General features: G+C 44.1%; 1 protein-coding gene across 1 annotated transcript in view; it reads left to right on the forward strand.

The window, feature by feature from the left end:
* Positions 1–18,227, forward strand: part of Gpt2 (glutamic--pyruvic transaminase 2) — a 33,142-nt gene extending 14,915 nt beyond the window's left edge. The window contains exons 7-12 of the mRNA XM_029561869.1: positions 3,994–4,073; positions 6,591–6,727; positions 10,092–10,266; positions 12,303–12,458; positions 14,042–14,154; positions 15,910–18,227. Of these exons, the coding sequence (XP_029417729.1) occupies positions 3,994–4,073; positions 6,591–6,727; positions 10,092–10,266; positions 12,303–12,458; positions 14,042–14,154; positions 15,910–16,000 (752 nt within the window). The 3' untranslated portion in view covers positions 16,001–18,227. The remainder of the gene's footprint in view (positions 1–3,993; positions 4,074–6,590; positions 6,728–10,091; positions 10,267–12,302; positions 12,459–14,041; positions 14,155–15,909) is intronic.
* The last annotated feature ends 4,569 nt before the right edge of the window (positions 18,228–22,796 follow it).

Raw genomic sequence — 22,796 nt, forward strand, 5'->3', positions numbered from 1 at the left:
TATGTTAATATATGTAATATTTTTATGACTAGTAACTTTATGAGTGGGCAGCGTCTGGCTTTGTTTTCTGGGACCTTAGTGTATGAAATCAGTCAGCTACTAGAAAGAAGGGTGATAGGAAATGGAAGCTTCTTACCACATACTATAACCGCTTGGCTAAGAGATATCAAAAAGGCATGAGATGTTAAGCCAGAGTGCTTTGGGTTTCAAGACAGAAACCCAACCCAAGACTGAAGGGGTTGGATGTTAGAGCTGTGGAGTCCAGGGGTAAAGTGGTACACCTGAATCAGCATTATTGGTGGAAGGACTTTAGTTCACTTTTCAGCTCGGCTCTCCTCCAAGTTAGATTTCTTCTTAGAAAGACTCTGTCCTTGGAGAGGCCTTTGGTAACTCTAGCCATTGCCCATCAACTGAGCAGCCTTAGAGTACTGCTTCTTCTGTGATTTCACTAAGGGTCCCAGGCCAGGTATTTATGGCCCAAGTTGGGTCGTGTGCCCATTCTTGAACCAGTCAATTCACTGGAACTCTGATAGGCCAGTTTTATTTACTTACTTACTTACTTGAACTTGCATTCTTTTACTGCCTCAGCTTCCTGAGTGCTGGGATTACAGGTGCATGTCACTATACCTGGTGGATATGCTGGGTGTAGTGTCTCTTGCCTCCTGCTGTGTGTTCTCACAGGACAGCTGTGATCTGTTACAGGAGTGAGGTGGTACAATCACAGATGTTCCTATCAGTTTGTAAGGAATCCCTCTGGCCCAGCCCCTGGTAAAGTGTACTTAGGGACTTCACCACAGCATTTAGGGCCTGTATCAAAGCCATAAAGTGACTTTCCCTTATTCTCCACAAGTGTTCATGCTTGTCTCTTTAATGTCTTCATGGATGTGCTCTAAGGGACTGCTGAATCCTGCAGCAGGAAACATAAGCTTGTCTTTATCCTCAGGTCTGCATCATGTTTATCAGTGGAATTTTTTTTGTTTCTTTTTTTTTTTTTCATCTTTTATTGAATTTTTGAAAATTTCATATAATACATCTTGATCATATTTAGACTCCCCTCTCCTATCTGCACCCCTCTTATAGCCACCCCCACCAGATTTCATGCATTGTCATATATATTAAGGCCTATTAGCCAAGTTTGTATCCCCAAATGTCCCTTGGTGTGAGTCTATCCACTGGAGCCTGGTCAGCCTATCTCACATCACTCCCTTAAGGAAAAGCAACTCTCTCTCCACCAGTACTCATTGGTTGCCAATAGTTCTTCAACTAATATTGGGGCTTCTTACCCATTTCCCCATTTCTTTGCTGGGTTTTTGTCTGGTTTGAGTTTGCATGGGTCTTGTGCATGCTGTAAGTTCATATAGCAACTTCTCAGCTGCTTGGAAACCTGTTGCCTTGTAGTTGTTTACCACCCCTGGCTCTTAGTCTTTTTGCCCCTCTTCTGCAGGGGACTCTGAGCCATGGGTGGCAAAGTTTTGATATAGGTGTCCTACCCAGGGACAAACACTCTTCAGTCTCTTATTCTCTGCATTTTGGCCAATTGTGGCTTTCTGGGTTAATCACCATCTGTTGCATGAGGAAACCTCACTGGTGAGAGTTGAGAGTTGAGAGATGCATTAATATGCTTTCTGCCCCTGTTCCACTATGTTCCCTGAGCCTTATATGTAGAGGTTGCATTGTAGACGTGTCACTTAGAGCTGGGCGTCTCACAGGCACTTATTCTGTGTGGCTGACCATTTGTGGAGACTGTGTAATAGTCTTCATCCGTTGCAAATAGAAGCTCTCTGATGAGTGGTAAGAGGTACACTTGTCTGTAAATATAAGGATATATATTTCAAATATAGTAAGAAACTATGTTGGTCTAGGAATGTTACAAAAGTAGTTTTTTCTCTAAGGTCTATGACCTCTCGAACCATGTATATTTGACTATGTTCCCACCCATTGAGTAGGCCTTAAGCCCAATTAGACAGCTGTTGATTACTCCCCAAATAAGAGTGCCACTACTGCACCAGTAGAGATAGTTTGCTAGGCCTGTCATTGTTGGGTTTATTAGCTTTACAGCTGGGTGGGACCATTGATTGGTTTTCTCCCTTGGCAGCTTGCATAGTATTGTCTGATACTGTGAGAGCCAGTCTTCAGGGAGGAGGCTTCCAGGTCAGCTCCAGGCCCATTGCTCCATCAGTGGACTTTTTTTTTTATTCCATTGGCACTCATTTCCTGTACCAGGCTGAGGGCCATCAGGGCTCTGATCCTTCTTCAGCTTCTCTCTCTGTTCTCCTTAGCATTTTGTGACCTTGTTTTGGCATGGTCTGGTGCTTGTATCCTAATAGGATGTAATTGTGGGAGCACAAGACCAGGAGAGTTTGCAGGCAGGGTCTACCCACAAAGCGGCCAGGCCACTGTTCTTTTGGTGACAACAGAGCTGGTTCCGTGTAGAAACCAGGGTTTGCTGCCGTCCTGGAGTTCCAGAGCCCTGAGCTTGCTTTTTATAAAGCCCAGTTGGCACTTGATTGGCTGTCAGTCTCTTAGTAAAGAAATTAGTTCATGGGGCTGGAGAGATACTCAGTGGTCAAGAGCACTGCCTGCTCTTGCAAAAGACTTGGGTTCGGTTCCCAGCACCCACATGGCAGTGAACAATTGTCCTTAACTCCAGTTCCAAGGGATTCAGCACTGTTTTCTGACCTTCATGGACATTGCAAACACATGGTACAGTTACATACATGCAGGCAAAATATTCCTACATATAAACTAAAATCAAACAAAATTTTTTAAAGAAATTAATTCATTACTTAGTAGTGAAAGGTGGAAATTCTGGATGAATCATTATAAGGTACATATATATCTTTTTAGACATTTTTCCTATCATCCCATACATAAAAATATAGGCATTTTTCTTTTTAGTCAAAAGGTAACATATTCCACACACTCCTGCATTAAGATATCTATATATGAAGAAATAATGTATGTGTATTTATACATACACATATGCATAATACTTATAGATATGCTCTACACATGGTAAACAAATGTGGCCTTTGTAAAGAAATTGGCAAGCCTGATTGTAACAGTGCTTTTCCAGAGAGGACTGTGAGCAAATCAGACATTCCTATTACCACACTCAAATGGAAAGTCTCAGAAAATATTGGAGGAAAGTTCCATTTCCAGCTTTTTACCTCGTCCTACCTGTTCCTGTGGTGTGCCCTATAAGCTGCTGGGTGAACATCCTTCTGTTTGCACTTATTCTCTGACGTGGGTGGTGGGTGTCTTCTCTGCTGGTGCTGGGGCAAGTCCTGAGGGAGGGAGGTGGAGCCAAGGAGAGCTGCAGTGTGTTCTCATCACCATGGTCTTCAGTGATATCCAGCTGGCCTTATAGTGACAGCTGACCAGAGACACCAACATAGGCATCCAGGCTCATTCATTTGATATTTATTCTGCAAGTGCTGACTGGATCACCTGCTGGCTCTGAGGGTAGATGATGAGCTGGGACGAGCCTCTCTCCCTTGTGGACCTGTACATCTGCCTTTCTGAAAAGACACCCACAGTTTTTGTCCACCAACTCTTATTCAGTTACCATATCAACCAGTGCAGTTTTCTCCATAGCTTACTGTTAGTGTATAGTATGGTGGTGGTGGGGGTAATAGACAACTCTCAGTTTTATTTTCCCGCTCTTACAATAGTTTCATGCCTCTCTGTCTTCAAGAATAGATAGTCATTGCACATATAAACATATGCACACACCCCACTCATAAGAATAACTTGAAAGTTGGATGTGAAATACTGCTCTTTCCACATGACTGATTTTGTTGAATTACACAGCAGTGGACCCTCTAGGCATACCTGGAGATTGATTCCAGTTTCATGCAAAGCAACTAAGAGGGTGGTTTCCTGGATCTTCAGAGAACACAGGACACCCAAGTAATTTGGGTGGGTTTATTACTTGGGGGTAACTTAAATAGCATTACAACCTACATTTTGGCTTTCTTGGGGATTTTGTAGGCCAGGTACAAAGCAGAAAGTGCATAGAAGATGTGATCCACTTGGCCTGGGAAGAGAAGCTCTTTCTCCTGGCTGATGAGGTAAGAGCAGTCCCAAAGAGGGGTGGGGTAAGTTCAGAGAGGGAGGGGCAAGCTTCTTTTGTAGGGGAGGGACCCAAGTCTGACTGTTGTGTAGTCAGAGAGCACTTTCTAGGACAGAGTATTTCTGGCCAAGGGTGAGGATATCCTGTTCATTCTTAGAACCTGTGAGTGTGAGACCTAAAGTATTCCTGTGGTGGTTTGGGCTCTAGTTGTAGATTTGAATATAAATGTAAATATAAATACAGATACATGCAACTAGAGAGATGGCTCAGCAGTTAAGAGCACTGGCTGTTCTTGCAGAAGACCTGGGTTCAAATCCCACGTAGCAGCTAAGAGCCATCTGTAACTCCAATTCCAGGGGATCTGATGCCCTCTTCTGTCCTCCGCAGGCACTGCATGGCATGGGTGTACTTACACACATACAGCCATAACACTCATACACATAAATTTAAAAAATTTTAAATATAGAGATAAATATATAGGCAGGCAGGCAGACAGACAGACAGAGATAGGTAGATAGATAGAATGATTAAGTCTTTGCTATGTAACCCAGGCTAGCCTAGAACTCATGCGTAGCCCAGACTGACTTCAAACTCACAGCAGTTCTCCTGCCTCAGTCTCCCAGAATGTTGAGACTGTAAGATGCCACCACACCCAGCTAAATTTCAGAATTTTAACACATGTTAAACTTGGAGAAGGGGAATGAAAAAAAGATTGTAGGGTCACAGGCATCTGGCTGGATGCAGGGACTCAAGCCCTATCATCTAGATTCTGCCTCCTTTCATCTCTCTGTGCTAGCCTCATTCACAGGCCTTTATCCTCCCAGCCTAGAAGAGGGGCTTCTACTTACTTGTTTTTCTGTTGAGCTGTGATAAAACACTGACCAAAACCAACTTGGAGAGTAAAGGGTTTGTTTGGCTTACAGCTCACGGTCCTTCATGAAAGGAGCCGAGGCAGGAACTGAAGCAGAGATCACAGAGGAATGCTTGTTCCTGGTTGCTTCCCCTGGCTTATACTCAGCTACTTTTCTTATACAGTCCAGCCCCACCTGCCCAGGATGACATCACCCACAATGGGCTGGGCCCTCCCACATCAATTAGCAGTTAATAAAATGCCTCACAAACATCCTGATGGAAGAAATTCCTAGTGAAGTTTTCAGGAGTATCAGATTGACCACTGAAGCTAACCAGCACATGGCTTTCCATCTTGTCAGTCCAGCAGTAGTCTCTGAGTTGCACCTGATTGGTTCAGCTTGGGTCACACTTTGATTGCTGAACCAATCACTGTAGCCTGGGGATTGCAATAGGCAAATTGGCCTGGCCTGAGAAGGTATAAGATCTCTGGCCTGGCCTTCCCAAACTCCCAAATTAAAGCAGGGGAAGGCCATTCCCTGAGGGAAAATCAAGGGATTCTTACCTAAGAAGGGAATGTGGCTGCCCTGTGGCAGAAATGACTGTAGTCCTGTGTTTCTGGGTAGGTACACATATCCACATCTATCATCTCATTTAGCGCCAACAACCTATGACCCTCTAAGGATCTCAGTTCTATAACTCTAGCTTCTTGAACCCCAATTATAAAGCCAAGGAAGAAACAGAGGGTCCATCGCCTTGCGTTTTCACTTTATCTTCATTCCTGTATGCTTTCTGGTTAGTTGTAGCTTCTAGAACAATGCCTTCATTTCTCCATAAACTTCCCACTCCATTCCCATGTTTAAACTCAGCTTACTCACCAAATGTTATCATAATAAATCATGGACCTAAAATACTCAGTTCCAGTAAAGAAAAGGAGCAGCAGAGAGACCTAGGGATTTCCTTGTGACCTAGGGTACTGAGTGTCCCATAGGGTCTAGGAAGAGCAGCGCCTGGGCTGTTGAAGATGGAGCTTGTCTGACCCTCCCATTAACCCAGAAAGCCCGTTTCCCTGGTTATGGAACAGGTAGCCTGGGGTACTTGTAGACTGTGAGTGTTAGATCTAGGGACAAGGAAAATAAAACATGTGTTTGTTCTGCTCTGGCAATGAAGAGTGGACACAAGGACAGAATAATTCCGAACCTGGTAAGTAACTTCTAAAATAAGGAACACTAACTTCTGTCATTACTCATGTTATTAAAGAAATAAACACTGCTTCAAGAAAAAGACTGGCTTGGGAAGATGGGAAACTTATTATCACTGGTCTGATGAGTTGGAAAAGCAGTCTACAGGCTGGATAGTGGTCAATGTGAGAGGTCAGGGAGCTTATTAAGCTGTCTTAAGTTTAGATTCCAGACTGAGCCTTCTCATTTGCTCTGGAAGGTTCCTTCAGGCACAGTCTAGTTTGCTATGGAACTGGCATTAGAAACTGAGCCAAGTGATTTGTTCAGGACTGAGTTTTGTGATCCTCCCCTGACTACAGGTTAACTGAGCATCTGTGTACTCCTTTTGTTCCCCACACCCTTGGCTACCCTCAGCAGCACCCTTTATTTATTTGGGCCTCCCAGAAGGACTCACTGTGACTGTCTCTGTCGTGTTCTCCCTGCAGGTATACCAGGATAATGTGTACTCTCTGGATTGTAAATTCCACTCTTTTAAGAAAGTGCTTTACAAGATGGGCCATGAGTACTCCGGCAATGTGGAGCTTGCATCCTTCTACTCCACCTCCAAGGGCTACATGGGCGAGTATGTTGGCTCCACCCTCTTCTGCTGCCCCTAGGCCTGCTTGGTACCAGTGTTGCACTTTTCTCTCTGTCTGCTCTTCTGCTGTGCCCCATGATCTACCCACATGGTTTGATAGAGGGCAGCCCTTAACTTTCAGGAGACAGGCTATAACTTTCCAGCAGAATCCAATAATATAAGAACTGCCATTGTACAGGGACTCAAGTGAGATAAGGCCATGCTTGAAAGAAACTGGACTGTGGATAAATGATAGACATTAAAACAGGCTCCCATAGGAGCTCCAAACCTGGAATCTTCTGCCAGCACCATCACCATCCCCCTAATGTTGACTAAAATCTGAGGAGCCATGGAGAGAGCGGTTGAGTAGACAGATGCCAAGCTTTGTGGGCAAGGCTGCCTTAGCAGTTGGAGACAGGAGGCTCCCAACCTTTGTCCTGTATTTGTTCATTTGAGCACTATTTACTGAGCACTTACTCTGAGTCTGTAATACTGAGGACCCTGCCTTCACAGAGCCCATGTGCTAGTGAGGAGTGAAGCAACAGACAATGAGGAAAGCCATGTGGTAGGTAGGGAACAGAAATGAGAAAAGAAGTAGAAATGCCATAAGATGGGACTGGAGTTAAAGGACAGAGAACAGATGAGGAAGGAAGCCATTTGGGAGAACATCCCAGTGGCACATGCAAAGAAAGACCCAGAGGTAGACGCATGTGTGGGTATTGGAGGAGCAATACTGGAGCTGGAAAGGATAGTGAAGGACGAAAGTGGGGTAAGCTGAGACCAAGGTCACAGAAGTACGGATCACCGGGGCTGCGTAGTTACTTTTCAGTTTTGCTCAGTGAGATAGGAACAGAGGTGTGTCCTCACCTCACAAGACTTCTGGTTACTCTGTGCCACAGAGTAAGGCAGCTGCAGGGACTCAAGTCAAAAGGCCCATACTGTCCCCTGGGTGAGTAAAGCTGGGGAGATGATCCGGAATGTGATTGAACATGAGTTGAGAGGAGTTGCTAGTGGAAACAATGCAAGTAAATAGGAGTCAAGGGTGAATCTAGGTTTTTTGTTAAAACAACAGGAAGGATAGAGTTGCCCTCAGCAGATGAGGAAGGTTTGGGAAGAGAAAGCAAGAGTTTGGCTTTAGATGTGTTACACTGCAAATGCTTGGTATGAAGCCAGGAACTGGACCTAGGTCCCTAGTACTCAGTGGTTTAGAAAAGAGGAAGAGAGATTGAGAAGGCAAAACTGAAGGCATCATTCCCAGCACTGGGGTTTCTTGGGTGCCAGGCATCAGCATAAGGACAGTGCCCATTTGGTAGCCTAGAGTCAGTATTACTCTAAAGTCTGAAGAAATGCTTTGGCCAGGTCAAGAGAGCCGTCCCCTTGAATTGTTCTTGGTTTTATTTAACACAGGCATGAGTTAATTTATGCTCCTTTCAGGTCTCCCTGGGTAGCAGCACTGGCTTTTTACTAGACTTTTATATGTAGTGTTTTTCTTAAACAAATCTGTTTTCTATTAATTTTTCATGTGTTTATCACATACATCCATCTCTCTGTCTCTGCTGTTGTTTTGAAAAAAGCATTCATGCTGGACGTGGTGATGCATACCTTTTTCCCAGAACTCAGGAGGCTGAGGCAGGTGGATCTCTGTGAGTTCAAGTGAGTTCCAGACAAACTGGAGCTACAGGGAGACCCTGTCTCAAAAGGATGAAAAAAAAAAAAAAGAAAGAAAAACCATTCACTCAGATGCTGGTGTCCTGGATTATGCTCTGTCCTCCTCAGGTCTAAGTTGCCAAGGAATAGACTGTACAGTTTGATTTTTCTCCTCAACTGGCAGGTAAAAAACAAAGATCAGAGAAGAGGTAGGAATGTTGAAAAGTGGAGAGTAAATAGAAAGTTTGTTCTTATAGCTTGTGCTATAGGAAACTTTTCCAAGATAGCAGAATTCGTCTTCTTGCCTTGGAGAATCAAATCCAGGGATCAGATAGTCTTTACAGTTCAGTTCAGCTGCATGATCCCAAAAATGTTTTTTTGAGCATCTAACCATGTCAGGTGCTCTGGAGTTGATAGTGAGGGCACAGAGGAAGGTAATGAGGCCCTTGCATCAGGAGACCTATAGGTCTGAAGGTTTGTAGTCACAGACCAAGGAAGGTACAGCACCAGAAAGTGGCTGAGAATGAGTAGGAAAGTTTTTTTTGAACTAACAGAATAATCTCAACTCATTTCCATATGATGTGACTCTGTATCAGTCAATAGTCTTTTGGCTATAATTTAAAGAACTCAATTTGACATGGTTTGTTCCCCCCCCCCAATTTTTTAATCCCATATTGGGGTGCTAGGGCCATGGCTCATTGGATAAAGTGCTTACCACACAAGTGTAAGAACCGGAGTTCAGATCCCTAGGACTCATGTAAAAGCAGGGCAGGTATGGTGGCTCTGTATGAGCCCAGCACTGGGGAATCAGAAACATGGGGTCCCTGGGCAAGCTAGCTAGGCTAGCTGAAATTGACTGGCTTCTGGTTCTACAAAAGGACCTGCCTTAATAAAGTGGAAAACACTCAAGGAAGACACCCAGCACCAACTTTCAGCCTCCATGTACATACACACTTGTATGCACATAACACATACCAATTGAATATCCCATGTTGCTAAAAAATCCATGGGTGGAGTCGAATCAGGCAACCTGAAGATACCAAGGAAGGGATATGTTTAGCATGTGCAGGACCCTGGGATCCACACGTAACCCAAACCAAGAACTCAAGAAAGATTGCGAATAAGACCCTTCATCTGGGCTCTTGCTTCGTCATGTTTTTCTTTAGTCTTGCTCTGTTTTGGGTCAGTTTTGTGTTCCAACAGCAAAAATTGTTCCAGCAAAAATCATCATTCTGACTCCCCTTATCTCTAATGAGCTTGCGCTCACTTCTAGGGTCCGTACAGTGGGATGCCAGCAGTGAATCTTGTAAGTAGACACTAGTGTATGAGTTACATTTCAGGCTAAGTTGCTGTAACAAAATGGACCCAAGATGTAGTGGTTCAAACAAGGTAGAAGTGTTATCTGTCTTTGCCATAATTGTTCAAGATACCAGAAGACCAGAGTTGGCTGTGCTTCTTGAGATCATTCAAGGACTGGAGCTTGGGACTGATCCACTGTCTCCATCTCTCAGGAAACAGGAATGGAAAAGAGGAAAGAACACTTGTTTTTCCTTGTGAGGAGGTGAATTTGTAACATCACTTCCATTTACCTTTCATTGGCAAGAACTCAGCCACACCAGCCACGCACTGCTTAGGATGTGGTATCACAGAGTCTGGCTGTTCAAATTACATTTTCTGACATCTTCCTATAACTGGTGGGTATGTTCCATTCTCAACCCTCCAGGTGTGGCTACAGAGGGGGCTACATGGAGGTGATCAACTTGCACCCTGATATCAAGGGCCAGCTGGTGAAGCTGCTGTCAGTTCGTCTCTGCCCACCAGTGTCTGGGCAGGCTGCTATGGACATTGTGGTGAACCCCCCCGTGCCAGGAGAGGAGTCCTTTGAGCAGTTCAGCAGGGTGAGTCTGCTGTGATCTATGACCTGTCTATATCACTACTACTGTCGGAGTTATGGTGACTTATCAGCCACATCTTCAGTGGGCCATATGGCTGCTGGTGTTCCTGTGTCTCCATTCATATACATCCTCCATAGGGCAGCCACAGTGAATCTTGGTGCCCAAACCACCCTCATAAGTTGAGTCTGAGGATGCAACAGAGAAGTGTTTGAAAGTGGATGACTGCAACTGTGTGTGATGAATGAACCCTTTCTTCTTACCTGTGAACATCATAGATGGGAGGGGGTCCAGGAGAGGCTAGTGTCTTGCAGGGATTCTGTCACTAACCTGAAAAGAAGGGGCAGTAGATAAGGGCAGCATCAATTTAAAAAATAAAAACAGGGGTTGGAGAGATGGCTCAGTGCTTAAGAGCACTGACTGCTCTTGCAGAGGACCCAGGTTCAATTCCCAGCACCCACATGGAGGCTACAAACCGTCCTTAACTCCAGTCCCAGGGGATCCGACAGCCTCTTCTGACCTCCGTGGCATTGCACAACATGGGTGCATTCACACACATGCAGGCAATACACGCAAAAAAAAATAAGAAAGACTGACTCCCATCAGGCCTCGTGACACCTCAGTGAAGAACATGCTTTTAACTCTAAGATGTTTACATATTTTATGGTTTGCTCACTGGTTCATGTGTGCACATGCATATATATATATGCATGCATATTTACATATATATTCACATACACAAGCACACACCTTTGATTTTTGTTAACTTACTATTCTTTTCTCCCTCTCCCTCTCCCTCTCCCTCTCCCTCTCTCTCTCTTTCTCTTTCCTTCTCTTTCTGGGGGGAGGGGTGTTTGTTTGTTTCTTGGGCACAAGGTCTCATAGCCCAAGGTGGCTTTGAATTCAAGATCCTCCTGCTTCAACCTCTTAAATGCTGGGATTACAGGCCTGCACTACCATACCAGTCTTCTTCGCTTCCTCCTCCTTTTCCTCCTCGTATAATAAAATATAAATAACAAAAGACTTCCTATTTTTATTTAAGATTATGTTTATTTGTAATTGTGTATGTGCGCATATGTGCATATGTGTGCAGGTGCTTGTGGAGCCTAGAGGCATAGCATATCCTGTGGGAGGTGGAGTTATAGGCAGTTGTAAGCCACCTGATACAGGTACGCTCTTAACTGCTGAGCCGTCTCTCCAGTCCCTGCTCTTTTAAGTGTACAGTTCTGTGGCATTAGAGAAAGGTAGTTGCATTGTTGTGCAGCTATCTCCACCATCCATCTCAAGAACTTTTCCATCACCCCAAACTGAAAGTTGGCTGGGCATGGTGGTGCTCACCTTTAATCCCAGCACCCAGGAGGCAGTGAATTAGAGGCTGGCCAGGGCTACATATTGAGACCCTGTCTCAAAAACAAAATGAAGGTTATACCTAGTAAATAATAACTTCCCACACTCTTCTTCCTCCAGCCCTTGGCAGCCAGCATTCTATTCCTGTCTCCATGAATTCCCCTAGTATATAATATGTATTTACATATATATTATATCTGAACCAGTTGCTCACTCTCCTTTGCCTGGGTCTGTGTCCACACACACCACACTGAGAGTGAGACAGGTTAGTCCCCCAGATGACGTGATGGCGCCTCTCTCCAGGAGGACCCATGAGTCTCCTAGAAGTGTCCCTAGGGTTTTCCACCCAGAGCCAAGTCCATTCAGACTTACAGGTTTTTCTAAGTTTTCAGGAATGACACCCAGGTGCAAATAGAGAATCCATTACACAGGTCATCTAGGATCTGCCCTGTGGCCTTAAACTCTCTCTGCATATTCATGTGCACCAGGGTATATGGCAGGGGGAAAAAAATCCCTGCAGAGGACCTGTGGTGCTCCCCACTTCCACCCTCACCCCATTTGCAGTGCTTGTTCACACACAAGCTCATCTTTTGTCCATCTGTCCTGTTACCCATGTATTGAAAAAACAGCCTCCTATAGCTATTATCCAGCCCTGTTCACAGAGACTGATACCTGTGTTTTCTATTTCTTATCAGGAAAAAGAGCTCGTCCTGGGTAATCTGGCCAAAAAAGCGAAGCTAACAGAAGATTTGTTTAACCAAGTCCCAGGGATTCATTGCAACCCCTTGCAGGGAGCTATGTATGCCTTTCCTCGGATTCTCATTCCTGCCAAGGCTGTGGAGGCAGCTCAGGTGAGAATAGTGGGCTGTCTTCCTGGGTTCACTTGAGCTGATAGCATCATGAGTAGTGCTGACCTTAGGGACTCTGAACTCTGTGGGCCTCTCAGACAGATGCAGTTTACTATGTGACATGTTCTCAAGAGTCCCAGCCCCAGCAGTGTGTGGTGGTAACAGGGCAAGCATGAGACAACCTCAGGTGAGAGAGACCAGTATGGGTTTTGTTAACACTTCTGTTCTGAAGGTCAGGACCTAGGGGTAATGCTATCATGGTGAGGGTACACAATGGGAACCCTCAGCTCCTCTAGCCGCTATATCCTGGAGCAGTGATTTCTAAGGTTGAATGTTCATATTAAGCACCTGGGGGTTTGTAAAAGTGCCGTTTCTGGTTCATTAAGTCTGCAGGGAGATGATAGTCTGCATTTCCAACAAGTTCTCAGATGGTGCTAAAAGTAGCGTCCTCACCCTACCCTAAATAATCTGCTGAATACCTACATACAGAATTAAACTCCCAGAGTCAGATTCTGAGAACCCGTGAAGGGATGCTGTATACCCATCTGTAAGCAGCACTGTATTAGTTACTTTTTGCATTCCTATGACCAAATACCTGACAAGAAGCAGCATGAAGGAGGAAGGATTTACTGTGGCTCCTGGTTTATGGGTACAGGCCACTGTGTGGTGGGGAGGACAAAGCACAAGGCTGCTGTTCACATCTGGGCAGGGATCTGGAAAAGGCCAGTTTGTCTTTCTCTCTTTCCTTTTGTTGTTCAGCCTTGCACCCCAGCCCATGGGATGGTGCCCACATTCAGGGCAAGTCCTCAGTTATTCTCTGGACATTCTCTCACCCACATGCTTAAAAGTGTGCTTCATTAATGCCCTCCTAGGCTTTTCTTAATCCAAGCTGACAATTCTTAGCCATCACAGGCTCTATCAGCAGGGGCCCCAGGGCTTGTCCCCTGAAATCTCCAACCAAATGCAGATCCCAGGGCCTTGTTTCAGATCATTGTGGGACTTGGCACTTAGGCAGCTGCACTCTACTTGTGAGCAGCTACTGGGGATGGGGACAAAGGGAATAGGCAGGCACTCTTCAGTGAAGATCAGGAGTACCATAGCCCCCGCCTGTCCTACTGTAGTAGCCTCAGATGTCTGGTTCCCTGAACCAACCCCCAGCTTGACCTGGTATCTTCCTGTGGGAAGAAGAAGGGCTCTGCTACAGAAAAGAGGACCCATCATTAGAGTATATCTGGCTTTGTTTCTCTTTCTCTCTCTCTCTTTCTCTTTCTCTCTTCTGATCTTTCCTTCCTTCCTTCCCTGTGCCTGCTTGCTTTTCTTTCTTTCCTTCCTTTTGTTCCCTTTCTTTCCTTTAACAGTCTTACTTCATAGCCTAGGCCTGCCTTGAATTCAAGGTTCTCTTCAGTTTTTCACTCTGGAATTACAGGTGTGAGCCAAACCAGGCTCTGGTTTTGATTTTTTTTTTTTTTTTTAAATATGTGTTGGCATGGTGTGAATGGCTCTGGTTTTGATTTTTTTTTTTTTTTTAAATATGTGTTGGCATGGTGTGAAGCCAGGTATTAATCTCAATTTCTGTCCTCCCACAGTCCCATAAAATGGCCCCAGACATGTTCTACTGCATGAAACTCCTGGAAGAAACTGGCATCTGTGTTGTGCCTGGTAGCGGCTTTGGGCAGAGAGAAGGCACCTACCACTTCAGGTATAACACTCCCTGTGATCCCTGGTTTGTCCAGGGAAACGTGGGTTCCTTAACATGAAGCACAGACTGACTTTAGAGACCAAGGAGTGTAGAGGCTCCTCCTGTGAGTACATGCTACCATCTCAAGTTTAGCCCCTCTGCTAGAGAGTAAGAAAAACTAGGAGTACTCCACAGCCATCTCCTCTAAGGAAGTCTTCCCAGACTCTCTGCCTTTCTTCCCTGCTGCCTCCCTGTCTTTTTGACACCCCTTGATAGCACACAATATTTGGATGCCCAGGACAATACCTGGCATAGCACAGGCACCATAGAGCTCCTTGGCTGTGTCACGGACTGTAACACTATTCCAAGCCCCAAAGTCTGTTGAGGGGCTGCACTGACACAGAATGAGGTCTACTTACTAGAAAACTTTCACAGACATGCCTGCCTAGCTCAGCCCCCTGTATAGATGGGAATGAAGATTCCCAGAGCTGAGCTGTTCAGCAAGCTTTTCCCACCAAGGCTGGTTCTATTCAGAATATGATCTTTTCCACACGTCTCCTGTGACTGATGCTTAAGAAAAAAAAAAGAAATGCCATGGGCTGTTGGTACCTGGATCCAAGTCCTTGCTTAGTCAAAGATATAGGTTATATCCCTGAGAGGGACAAACAGCATGATTGACCTTTGTTTCCTTGGTCACCTCTCCATGTGGTTCATAGCCCATTGAAAAAGTAGGGCTGGTCCCACCACCATGCCTGGCTGCATGTGCCTTCCCCACCACTGTGGATTCTAGCCCTCTAGAACCTTAAGCCAAACTAAACTCTTAGAAATAAAAAAAAAAAAAAAAAAAAAAAAAGGTAGTAGCACAGTGATAGAACATGTGATAAGTGTGAGGTCCTGGGTTCCGGTGCCCAATACCTCCCACAAAAAAAAATGTCACTGAATTGTCAGGACTGTAGTGGGGGATGAGTTAGTTTGCCATGGCAAACTGGAAATGCCTCTGAAGTGAAAGCTGTGGCTGAAGGTTTGGCTGATACTCAGAGACTGAATGCTGGGGCAAACAACAAAAAATCCAGGAACAAAATCTTGTTCAGTTTTTGAAAGAAAGGCTAAGAGTCCTGTTCTAAGATTAGAATGTAGTTAGACCCTTACCTAGCATGCACAAACCCCTAAATTCAGTCCTTTGCACAAAAAAATAAGATAAATCATGCTCTAGAAAGTTCTGAATACTAGTCACAAAGTGATGCCAATCCAGAACATGAGTTCCAGGACAGCCTAGGCCATAAAACACTGTTTCACAAAAAGAAGGGGGGAAAAAAAGCACCGGGTGCTGGCCTCCTACAGGAATCTGTGAGTGAGTACATTCGCACTTTGGTGAGTCAAAATACTGTGTTTATTGCTTTAGTTTACAGGTCTTACTCCAGTTAAAAGTATTTGTATATAAACTACTGTAGTGGTATCTGCCTATAGCCCCAGCTACTTGGGAGGCTGAAGGAGGAGAATTACTCAAACGCAGGGATTCCTAGCTAGCCTAGGCAACATACTGAGACTGTGTCTCAAATGAATGGATTAATGGATAGATGAAAGGAAGAATAGTGCAGAGAGTAGTTTAAGGAGAGCACTGTGCAGGGACTTGAGCTCTCTAAGCCAACAAGATAGGCCGGGCATATCCTTCTCCAGGTGGCTCGCCCACTCCACAGCAGGGCCAGAGGCGCTGTGGGATTCATCCCTCCCCCATTTTCAGAGCAGCCAAGCTGAAGCTGTTCTCTCTCCTAACAGAATGACAATCCTCCCTCCTGTGGAGAAGCTGAAGATAGTGCTCCAGAAGGTGAAAGACTTTCACATAAAGTTCCTGGAGAAGTATGCCTGAGGCTGGGGCAGGTCCCAGCAGGGACCCCTCCTTGGATCTCCTTCCCAGTGCCACCCAGGCCTCCCTCACTGACTGCCTCAGACCTCATGGGAGGTCACTGGCCATGTTCACCGTCATTTTGCCCAGGAGACTTCTTTCTTTGTGCCTTGATGTTGAGAGTTCTCTTCCAAGCAAACCTGAATTCACAGTGTCTGGCAGGCCCTGTTTGGTTATGCAACCAAAGTAGAATCATCTATGACTGTTGCTTTCAGAAAGTTCCTTTGGGTTTTTAAACAGGCAGGATACATGGAGTGAGATATTTCAGATCTGGAGAAACAAGTCGGTGTTGGGAAATATATGACTTAATCATGGTAAGGACTGAGAATCCAGAAATTAACAGTGAGATCTGTGAAATAAAACCCTTAGCAGTGTGAAAATATTGATTGAACAGTAGAGCCTGGAAATCCAGCAAGGACTCAATTTGTCACTCTGGCCTGGAGACTGGCAGCCATTAGCTCAGGGGTACACCAGATAACAGGGTGTAGGGTGTAGTGAACACAACGGGGGTGGGGTGGCCAGAGGTCCTGAGGGGAGGAGGGTGTAAACCAGGTTCCACATTGAACTGTCTTCTGATCAGCACAGCAGGTAATATCACAGCACGTTGAGCTTTGCCCATGCTTGCTAAGACCCTGGTATAAAAGGTCTCCTGAGACTTCAGGGACACAGGGTAAAGCAATATTGTGATTGTGATTATGTGGTAGGATTCTTTCTGCCCCATAGCCTGTGGATGCACCCTACTGGTTACCTAGGGACAGTTTTCTCCTATGTCTGACTGAGCCTTTATACACATTGCCCCCTGCTGGTAGCAGCAGGGATGAACAAAGGCCGAAAAATACCCTAAATTAAGAAGTGATCCTTTTTAGACTTAACAGTAAAATCCTGCAGATTTTTTAATTGTTTCAAACTGAATTTGGTCCATTTTGTAACTTTAATTGATCAAATTGCCTGGCACACTGCTGTGGAGGAGTGAATGCAGTCGGATTCAAAGAGTGTTTTGCCTTTGCATTAGTTCCTGGCTCCCTTCCCAGAGCAGCCACAGCATCAGCTATCCCCCAGACCAGAGTAGCATCCACCAAACATGCATACTCCTTGACATCAGCGCATCTGAGTAGGTCCAAGCACACAGCAAGGAAGCAGGTGCTATGGGAGCAGCAGGCTAAGCTTCCTGCCCACACACACCTTTACCATCTGTCTTCAGTGGGAACTGAGGGAAGCCAGCTCAAGAGCCTGGGGCCCTGCAAGTCCCACAGTGGAGCTGAAGGACCTGTAGAGAAATGTGAAAAGCTATAGAATAAGTTTGAAACCAGCCTTCTGTGCTATGATTCCACACTGGGTCTCCACAGGAGTATGTGATTAAAAAAACAAGACAGAACAACTTCAGGTTGTTATTACTAGCATTACATCCCTGTGAAGGAAGTAACCACATTCTCAAGTAACAGAAGTGAATGTTCTGGAACTTTTCCTTAAAAAGTTGAAAAGGTTGCATGTGTGCTTGCTCTATGGCATATAAACCAGAGTCCCGAGACTCCTGATAAGAAGATTAAGTAGAAGCTAGTATATTTTTTATATTTTTTAACAATGATTTTTTTCATGGGGAGATGAAAGGGTTAGTATTTATAGTCTTAACAAATCTAGTAATTTTTATAAGTCTCTTCAGATATAATCTCCCAAATTTTGCAATGTTTACATGTTTTTAAAAGATGACATACATACTTGGTTTGCTTTTTAAATAAAAGGTAAGCTATTCTAAGAGATTAACTTCAGGTAGGAATGCTGATTATAATAGGCTGGATTTTCTACTACAGATTCTGTTCCCATGCATTTTCTGTTCCAGCACCAGCCAAGAATATTATTTGTCATTTAGGGTCACCTGAGATGTCATTTGGGGCAACACCTGTGCAGTTTCCGTTGCTCACCCAGAGCTGGGTATGTGTGGTGCTGTGAAGGCTGGTGCCAGGCAGGCTTCACCTCGGGCAGTCACACACACCTAGAGAAATTATTCCCATTTGAATGTAGGAACAAGCACAACCTACCTGTTCTTGACTCTTTTCCAATCTCAATTCTCATAGGCCTCTCCTGACAAAGGTCCTTGATAATAGCTGTGCTGGAAATTTCAAAACAATAAAATATATGTCCAAAATGGTAACTTTAACTTTTGTCAATTAAATCTAAAAGTTGAGTGACATCACTAATTTTATATCTTTACTCTTTGTAATGTATGTTCCTAGCACTGTAATGAGTATTTCTGCCCAAACGTCACAAACTCCAACCCAAGCTTCTCAGTTTCCAGACCCCAAGAGGACAGGGACCTATTGAGTTGGAGAGACTTCATGAATTTTTTTTTTGAAACAGTGTCTTGTTACCTGCTACTTGCTGTATAGCCCCGGCTGGCCTGGCCTCAGACTCACTGTGGTGGCTGGGAATGACTTCGAACTCCTGATCTTCTGCCTGCCTTCACCTTCTAAGTGCTGGGACTACAGGCCGGCACCGCCATGCCCAGCTCTAAGAATATGTTAAAATGAATATAGAACTTGGCTTTCTAGTGGAAGTATGAATTGACAGCATCTTCATAAGACTGGAAGAGGTGGTAGCTAGGAGCTAGAAAGGCCAGTGGGCATTGTGTTAGTTTTACCCAGGTTTCCCATATCCATATCAGTTTTGTTTATGGTTTTCAAATTCAAAACCCTCTAAAACTAAACTTCCAATACCAATATCTTTATTAAAATTTAGAAAATCTACAAAGAAAAAAATTAAGACTCTTACTTGGAATCATTAGGAACCCACTCAACATAGTTTAAACAAGGAAATGTACTGCCTTTGTGACTGGTAGGGAAGCTGGTTCCGCTTCTGATGTTCACTTTGGTAAATGCAAAAACTATCCTGCCCCATTGCACCTTTTTTTTTTTTAATCCCAAGGAAGTACTGATTGAATTGCCCTGGTCCCATGTGCCTTTTCTGGAGCCAGTTTTTATGGCTTGTGAGAATAGGGTACTTTGCTGATCCTGGTGTAAAAGGAGGTGGGAAACGGTCTTAGGATCATCAGTCCCATTGAAGCTGTAACACTGAAGGAGAAGAGAAGCTACTCTCCATAGAAAAGGTGTCGGAAGGTTCTACACCAACAAATCTCATGTGCCACAGTGCCTTTTTAGAGAGGGGTTGGAGAGTGGTGTGTTCATGGTGAGGTCGGAGTCATTGGTAGATTTGTAACTTGATGGCATTCCTGAAATGTGGTAGAACTGGGCCTAGCTGGAAGAAGCAAAGATGCAGGTTGGGGGGATTGGGGAGCTGCCACCATGCCTGCTTTTAAAGTTCACTTCTTTTTCCTTTAAAATATTTTAAAGCAAATCTTGAACATCATTGAATATTATCCTTACATTATTCAGTCTGTATCTTTTCCAGTTTAGTTTATTTTTAAATTTTATTTCAGTTTATTTGATACAGTATGTAGCTCAGGCTGAACTTAAACTCACCATATATAGCCCAGAGTGGTGTAAAATTCAGTGACTGTCCTGCCTCAGCCTCCTGAGTAGTAGGATTATAGGCATGTTTAATGTGTATCTTTTAAAAGGATGCTGCTTATGTGTTTAATGCCTAACAAAATTAACAAATCATATTATGCTTAACCCAGATTATATTCACATTGCTGTAAGTGATATTTTTCTCTATTTTTTCTTAAATATATGTGTTGTGTGTTTGTGTATCACACATGCATGCCACAATGCACATGTGAAGGTCAAGGACAACTTATAAAAGTAGGTTATCTCCTTTCACCATGAAGGTTCTAGGAATTGAATTTAGGTCATCAGGCTTGGTGGCAACCTTTACCCACTGAGCCATCTTGCCAGTCCCCTTACTATCTATCCTTAAACAATCAAGCCCAGCCCCAGCCTCACGTATTTCTCTGACAAAAGTGGCAATTGCTGTAACTATTCACACATTTCCTCTTCCCAGTTTTCTTAGCTAAAATTAAGCCAAAAGACTCTTATTTACACACAACACACGCTGACACAGTTTGGCTGAAAACAGAAAACTAATATAGATAAAAAAGACTTTATTTTTAAAATCCAAGAAAACCAAGCCTGGTAGCGCATGCCTATAATCCTAGTACTTAGGAAGGTGAGGCAAGAGAACGGGCCATAAGTTCTGTCTGAGCTACACAGTGAGACTGTCTCACATATCTATAATCAAATAAAATTGGCTGAAGGGAGTACACAGTGCTCTTACAGAGGACTTGAGTTTGTTTCCCAGTACCCAGGGTGGTACATCAGGGGAGCCAATGTCTCTGGCTTCCATGGGCACCTGCACGCATGTTCATATACCTCCCCCCACACACACACACATAATTAAAAATAAAATGTTTTGGAGCTGGAGAGATGGCTCAGTGGTTAAGAGCACTAACTGCTCTTGTAGAGGGCCCAGGTTTGATTCCCAGCACCCACCATGGCAGCTAACAACTGTTTATAACTCCAGTTCCAGGGGATCCAATGCCCTCTTCTGACCCCCATGGGCATTGCATGACACAGGTCAACATACACACATGCAGATAAAATACACACATACACATAAAATAAAAATTAAATTTAAAAAATAGAATGTTTAAAAATCATATTGATGCAGGCAGAGGCAGGTGGATCTCTATGATTCAAGGCCAACTTGGTCTACATAGTAAGTTCCAGGCCAGCTGGGGCTACAGGGAGACCAAGTCTCAAAGAAACCAAAAAAAAAAAAAAAAATTGATGCATTCTTAATTACATAATTAACATCATGTCATATAACACGGCTTACCACATTCTCTAATAGCAGTATACTTTATTGAATGGGTGTAACAGACCATCATGCAGGTGTCAAGTTGTTTTCAATTACCCACAGTCATAACCAGTCTTTCCACAGTCTTATATTTGAAGTTGTTGCACTGCTATAACTTCCCTAAAATAAAAAATTTCTAGATAAAAAAATGTTTAGGTACCAGGGAGAGCTTGTCACTTACACAATAAAAACACATTTTGAAGCAAATCCTTTCCCTCTAACTTAGGAGTTTCCATTTTGTATGATCAAAGTACAAAACACCTAGGATAGCTGCTTAACAGTATCTGGTACCCAGGAATGCTGAACAAAGGCCCCAGGCATTGAATACCCCCACCCCATTCTTTAATGTGGAAAATCGGTATTAATACATGAAGTGCTTCTCCAAGTCCCAAACCTTTCTGGTAAAATTGTTGTTCCCCCTTCCTCTACTGTGTAAGGGCTTTGGATCCAGGGCCTTGTGCATGCTCCCTCTGTATGTGGACATGCTTGCACTACCACTGCCAAGTCATATCATTTAGGTGAAAATGGCCCTACCTCAAAGCTCCCAATTAGGCATGTGACCATACCTGTGTAATCAGTGTGCCATTGCCCACTGATCACAGCGATTGGCTCAGGATGAGCATGTAACCCACACCAATAGCCTGAATGTTATCTTGTCTTGAAATTTCTCTGCTAACAAAATAAGTCCATTTCCTTTCAGTTAAGTCTCACTCAGGCTCTCAGTAAATGGGCAGAATATAGCCAGATTGTTTACCAGAATGTCACAGGAATGGCCCCTATCCTAGTTTGTGACAAAACCTTGCTCCCCTCTGAAGCTTTGTGAGCCAGGCCTCCCCTTTTCTCATCTCTCTCAGCATTCTGACCTTGCAAGATCCCTCAGGAATGTCCCCTTCAACTCTGCTTACAGCATCCAAGGGCTTTTCTACCCCAAAGTTCCCAACTCTTCCACATCCCTCCAACAAAGCGATTTCAAAGAGCTGAGAGCTGTATGGTCAGGTTACCACAGAAATGGCCGCATTCCTCAGTCTTAACTTTCAGTATTTAACTGCTATTCTTGTTGCCATGGCAAAACACTGTGAAAAAGCAACTGAAAGGAAAAAGTTTATTTTGGTTCACAATTCAAAGCTACAGCCCATGATGGAGGGGAAGTCATGGCAGTAAGCACCTGACCACACTGCATCCTCAATCAGGATGCATAGAACAATGAATGCTTTTCTCTTTTTTATTCAGTTTGGGACCCACACCATGGAATGGTACTGCCCATATTTAGGATGGGTCTTCCTACCTCAACTTAATATAGAGAAACACTCACAGACATGACCAATGACTTGTTTCCATGGCAATTCTAAACCTCACCAAGTTGACAATTGAAATTAACCACAACACTAGGGTTGAGCTTGAACTCCTGATTCTTCCACCTCCTCTACCTCCCCAATGCAGTTGCAGGTGTGCACCACCATACTCATTTCCAGGATCTTGGACTATCGGTGTTAAAGATAATATGTCATGGATTACTCAGTCTTCAGATGTGTGCCTCACTGTTGTTATGGTGTATTTTTAGTCACTGTGCTCATAAGATGTTTCAGATGTGTGTACTGATCAATGTTAACATGGGTTAATCACCCATGATATACTTTATAATGTTTGGGTCATATAAAAATATGTAACATTGGGGCTCAGTGGATGAAGTCACTTGCCAACAAGCCTAAGGACCTATGTTTGATCCCCCAGACTCACATGGTAAAAGGAGAGAACTGACTCTTGTGGGTTGTCCTCTGACCTCCACACTACGGCACACACTGTTAGGGTCCGTGACTCCGTGGGTCTCTTCTGAAGAACAAATACAAGAGTACGGAGATGCAAAAATCAAACAGAGTTTTAGTAAACCAGCTAGCTGGGATCGACTGTCCTTTCCAGAACACGCCGGTCTGGTTAGAGCAATCGACCCTGA

The sequence above is a fragment of the Nannospalax galili genome, unplaced genomic scaffold (assembly GCF_000622305.1).
Source record: "Nannospalax galili isolate Female #2095 unplaced genomic scaffold, S.galili_v1.0 scaffold894, whole genome shotgun sequence".
Lineage (NCBI taxonomy): Eukaryota > Metazoa > Chordata > Mammalia > Rodentia > Spalacidae > Nannospalax > Nannospalax galili.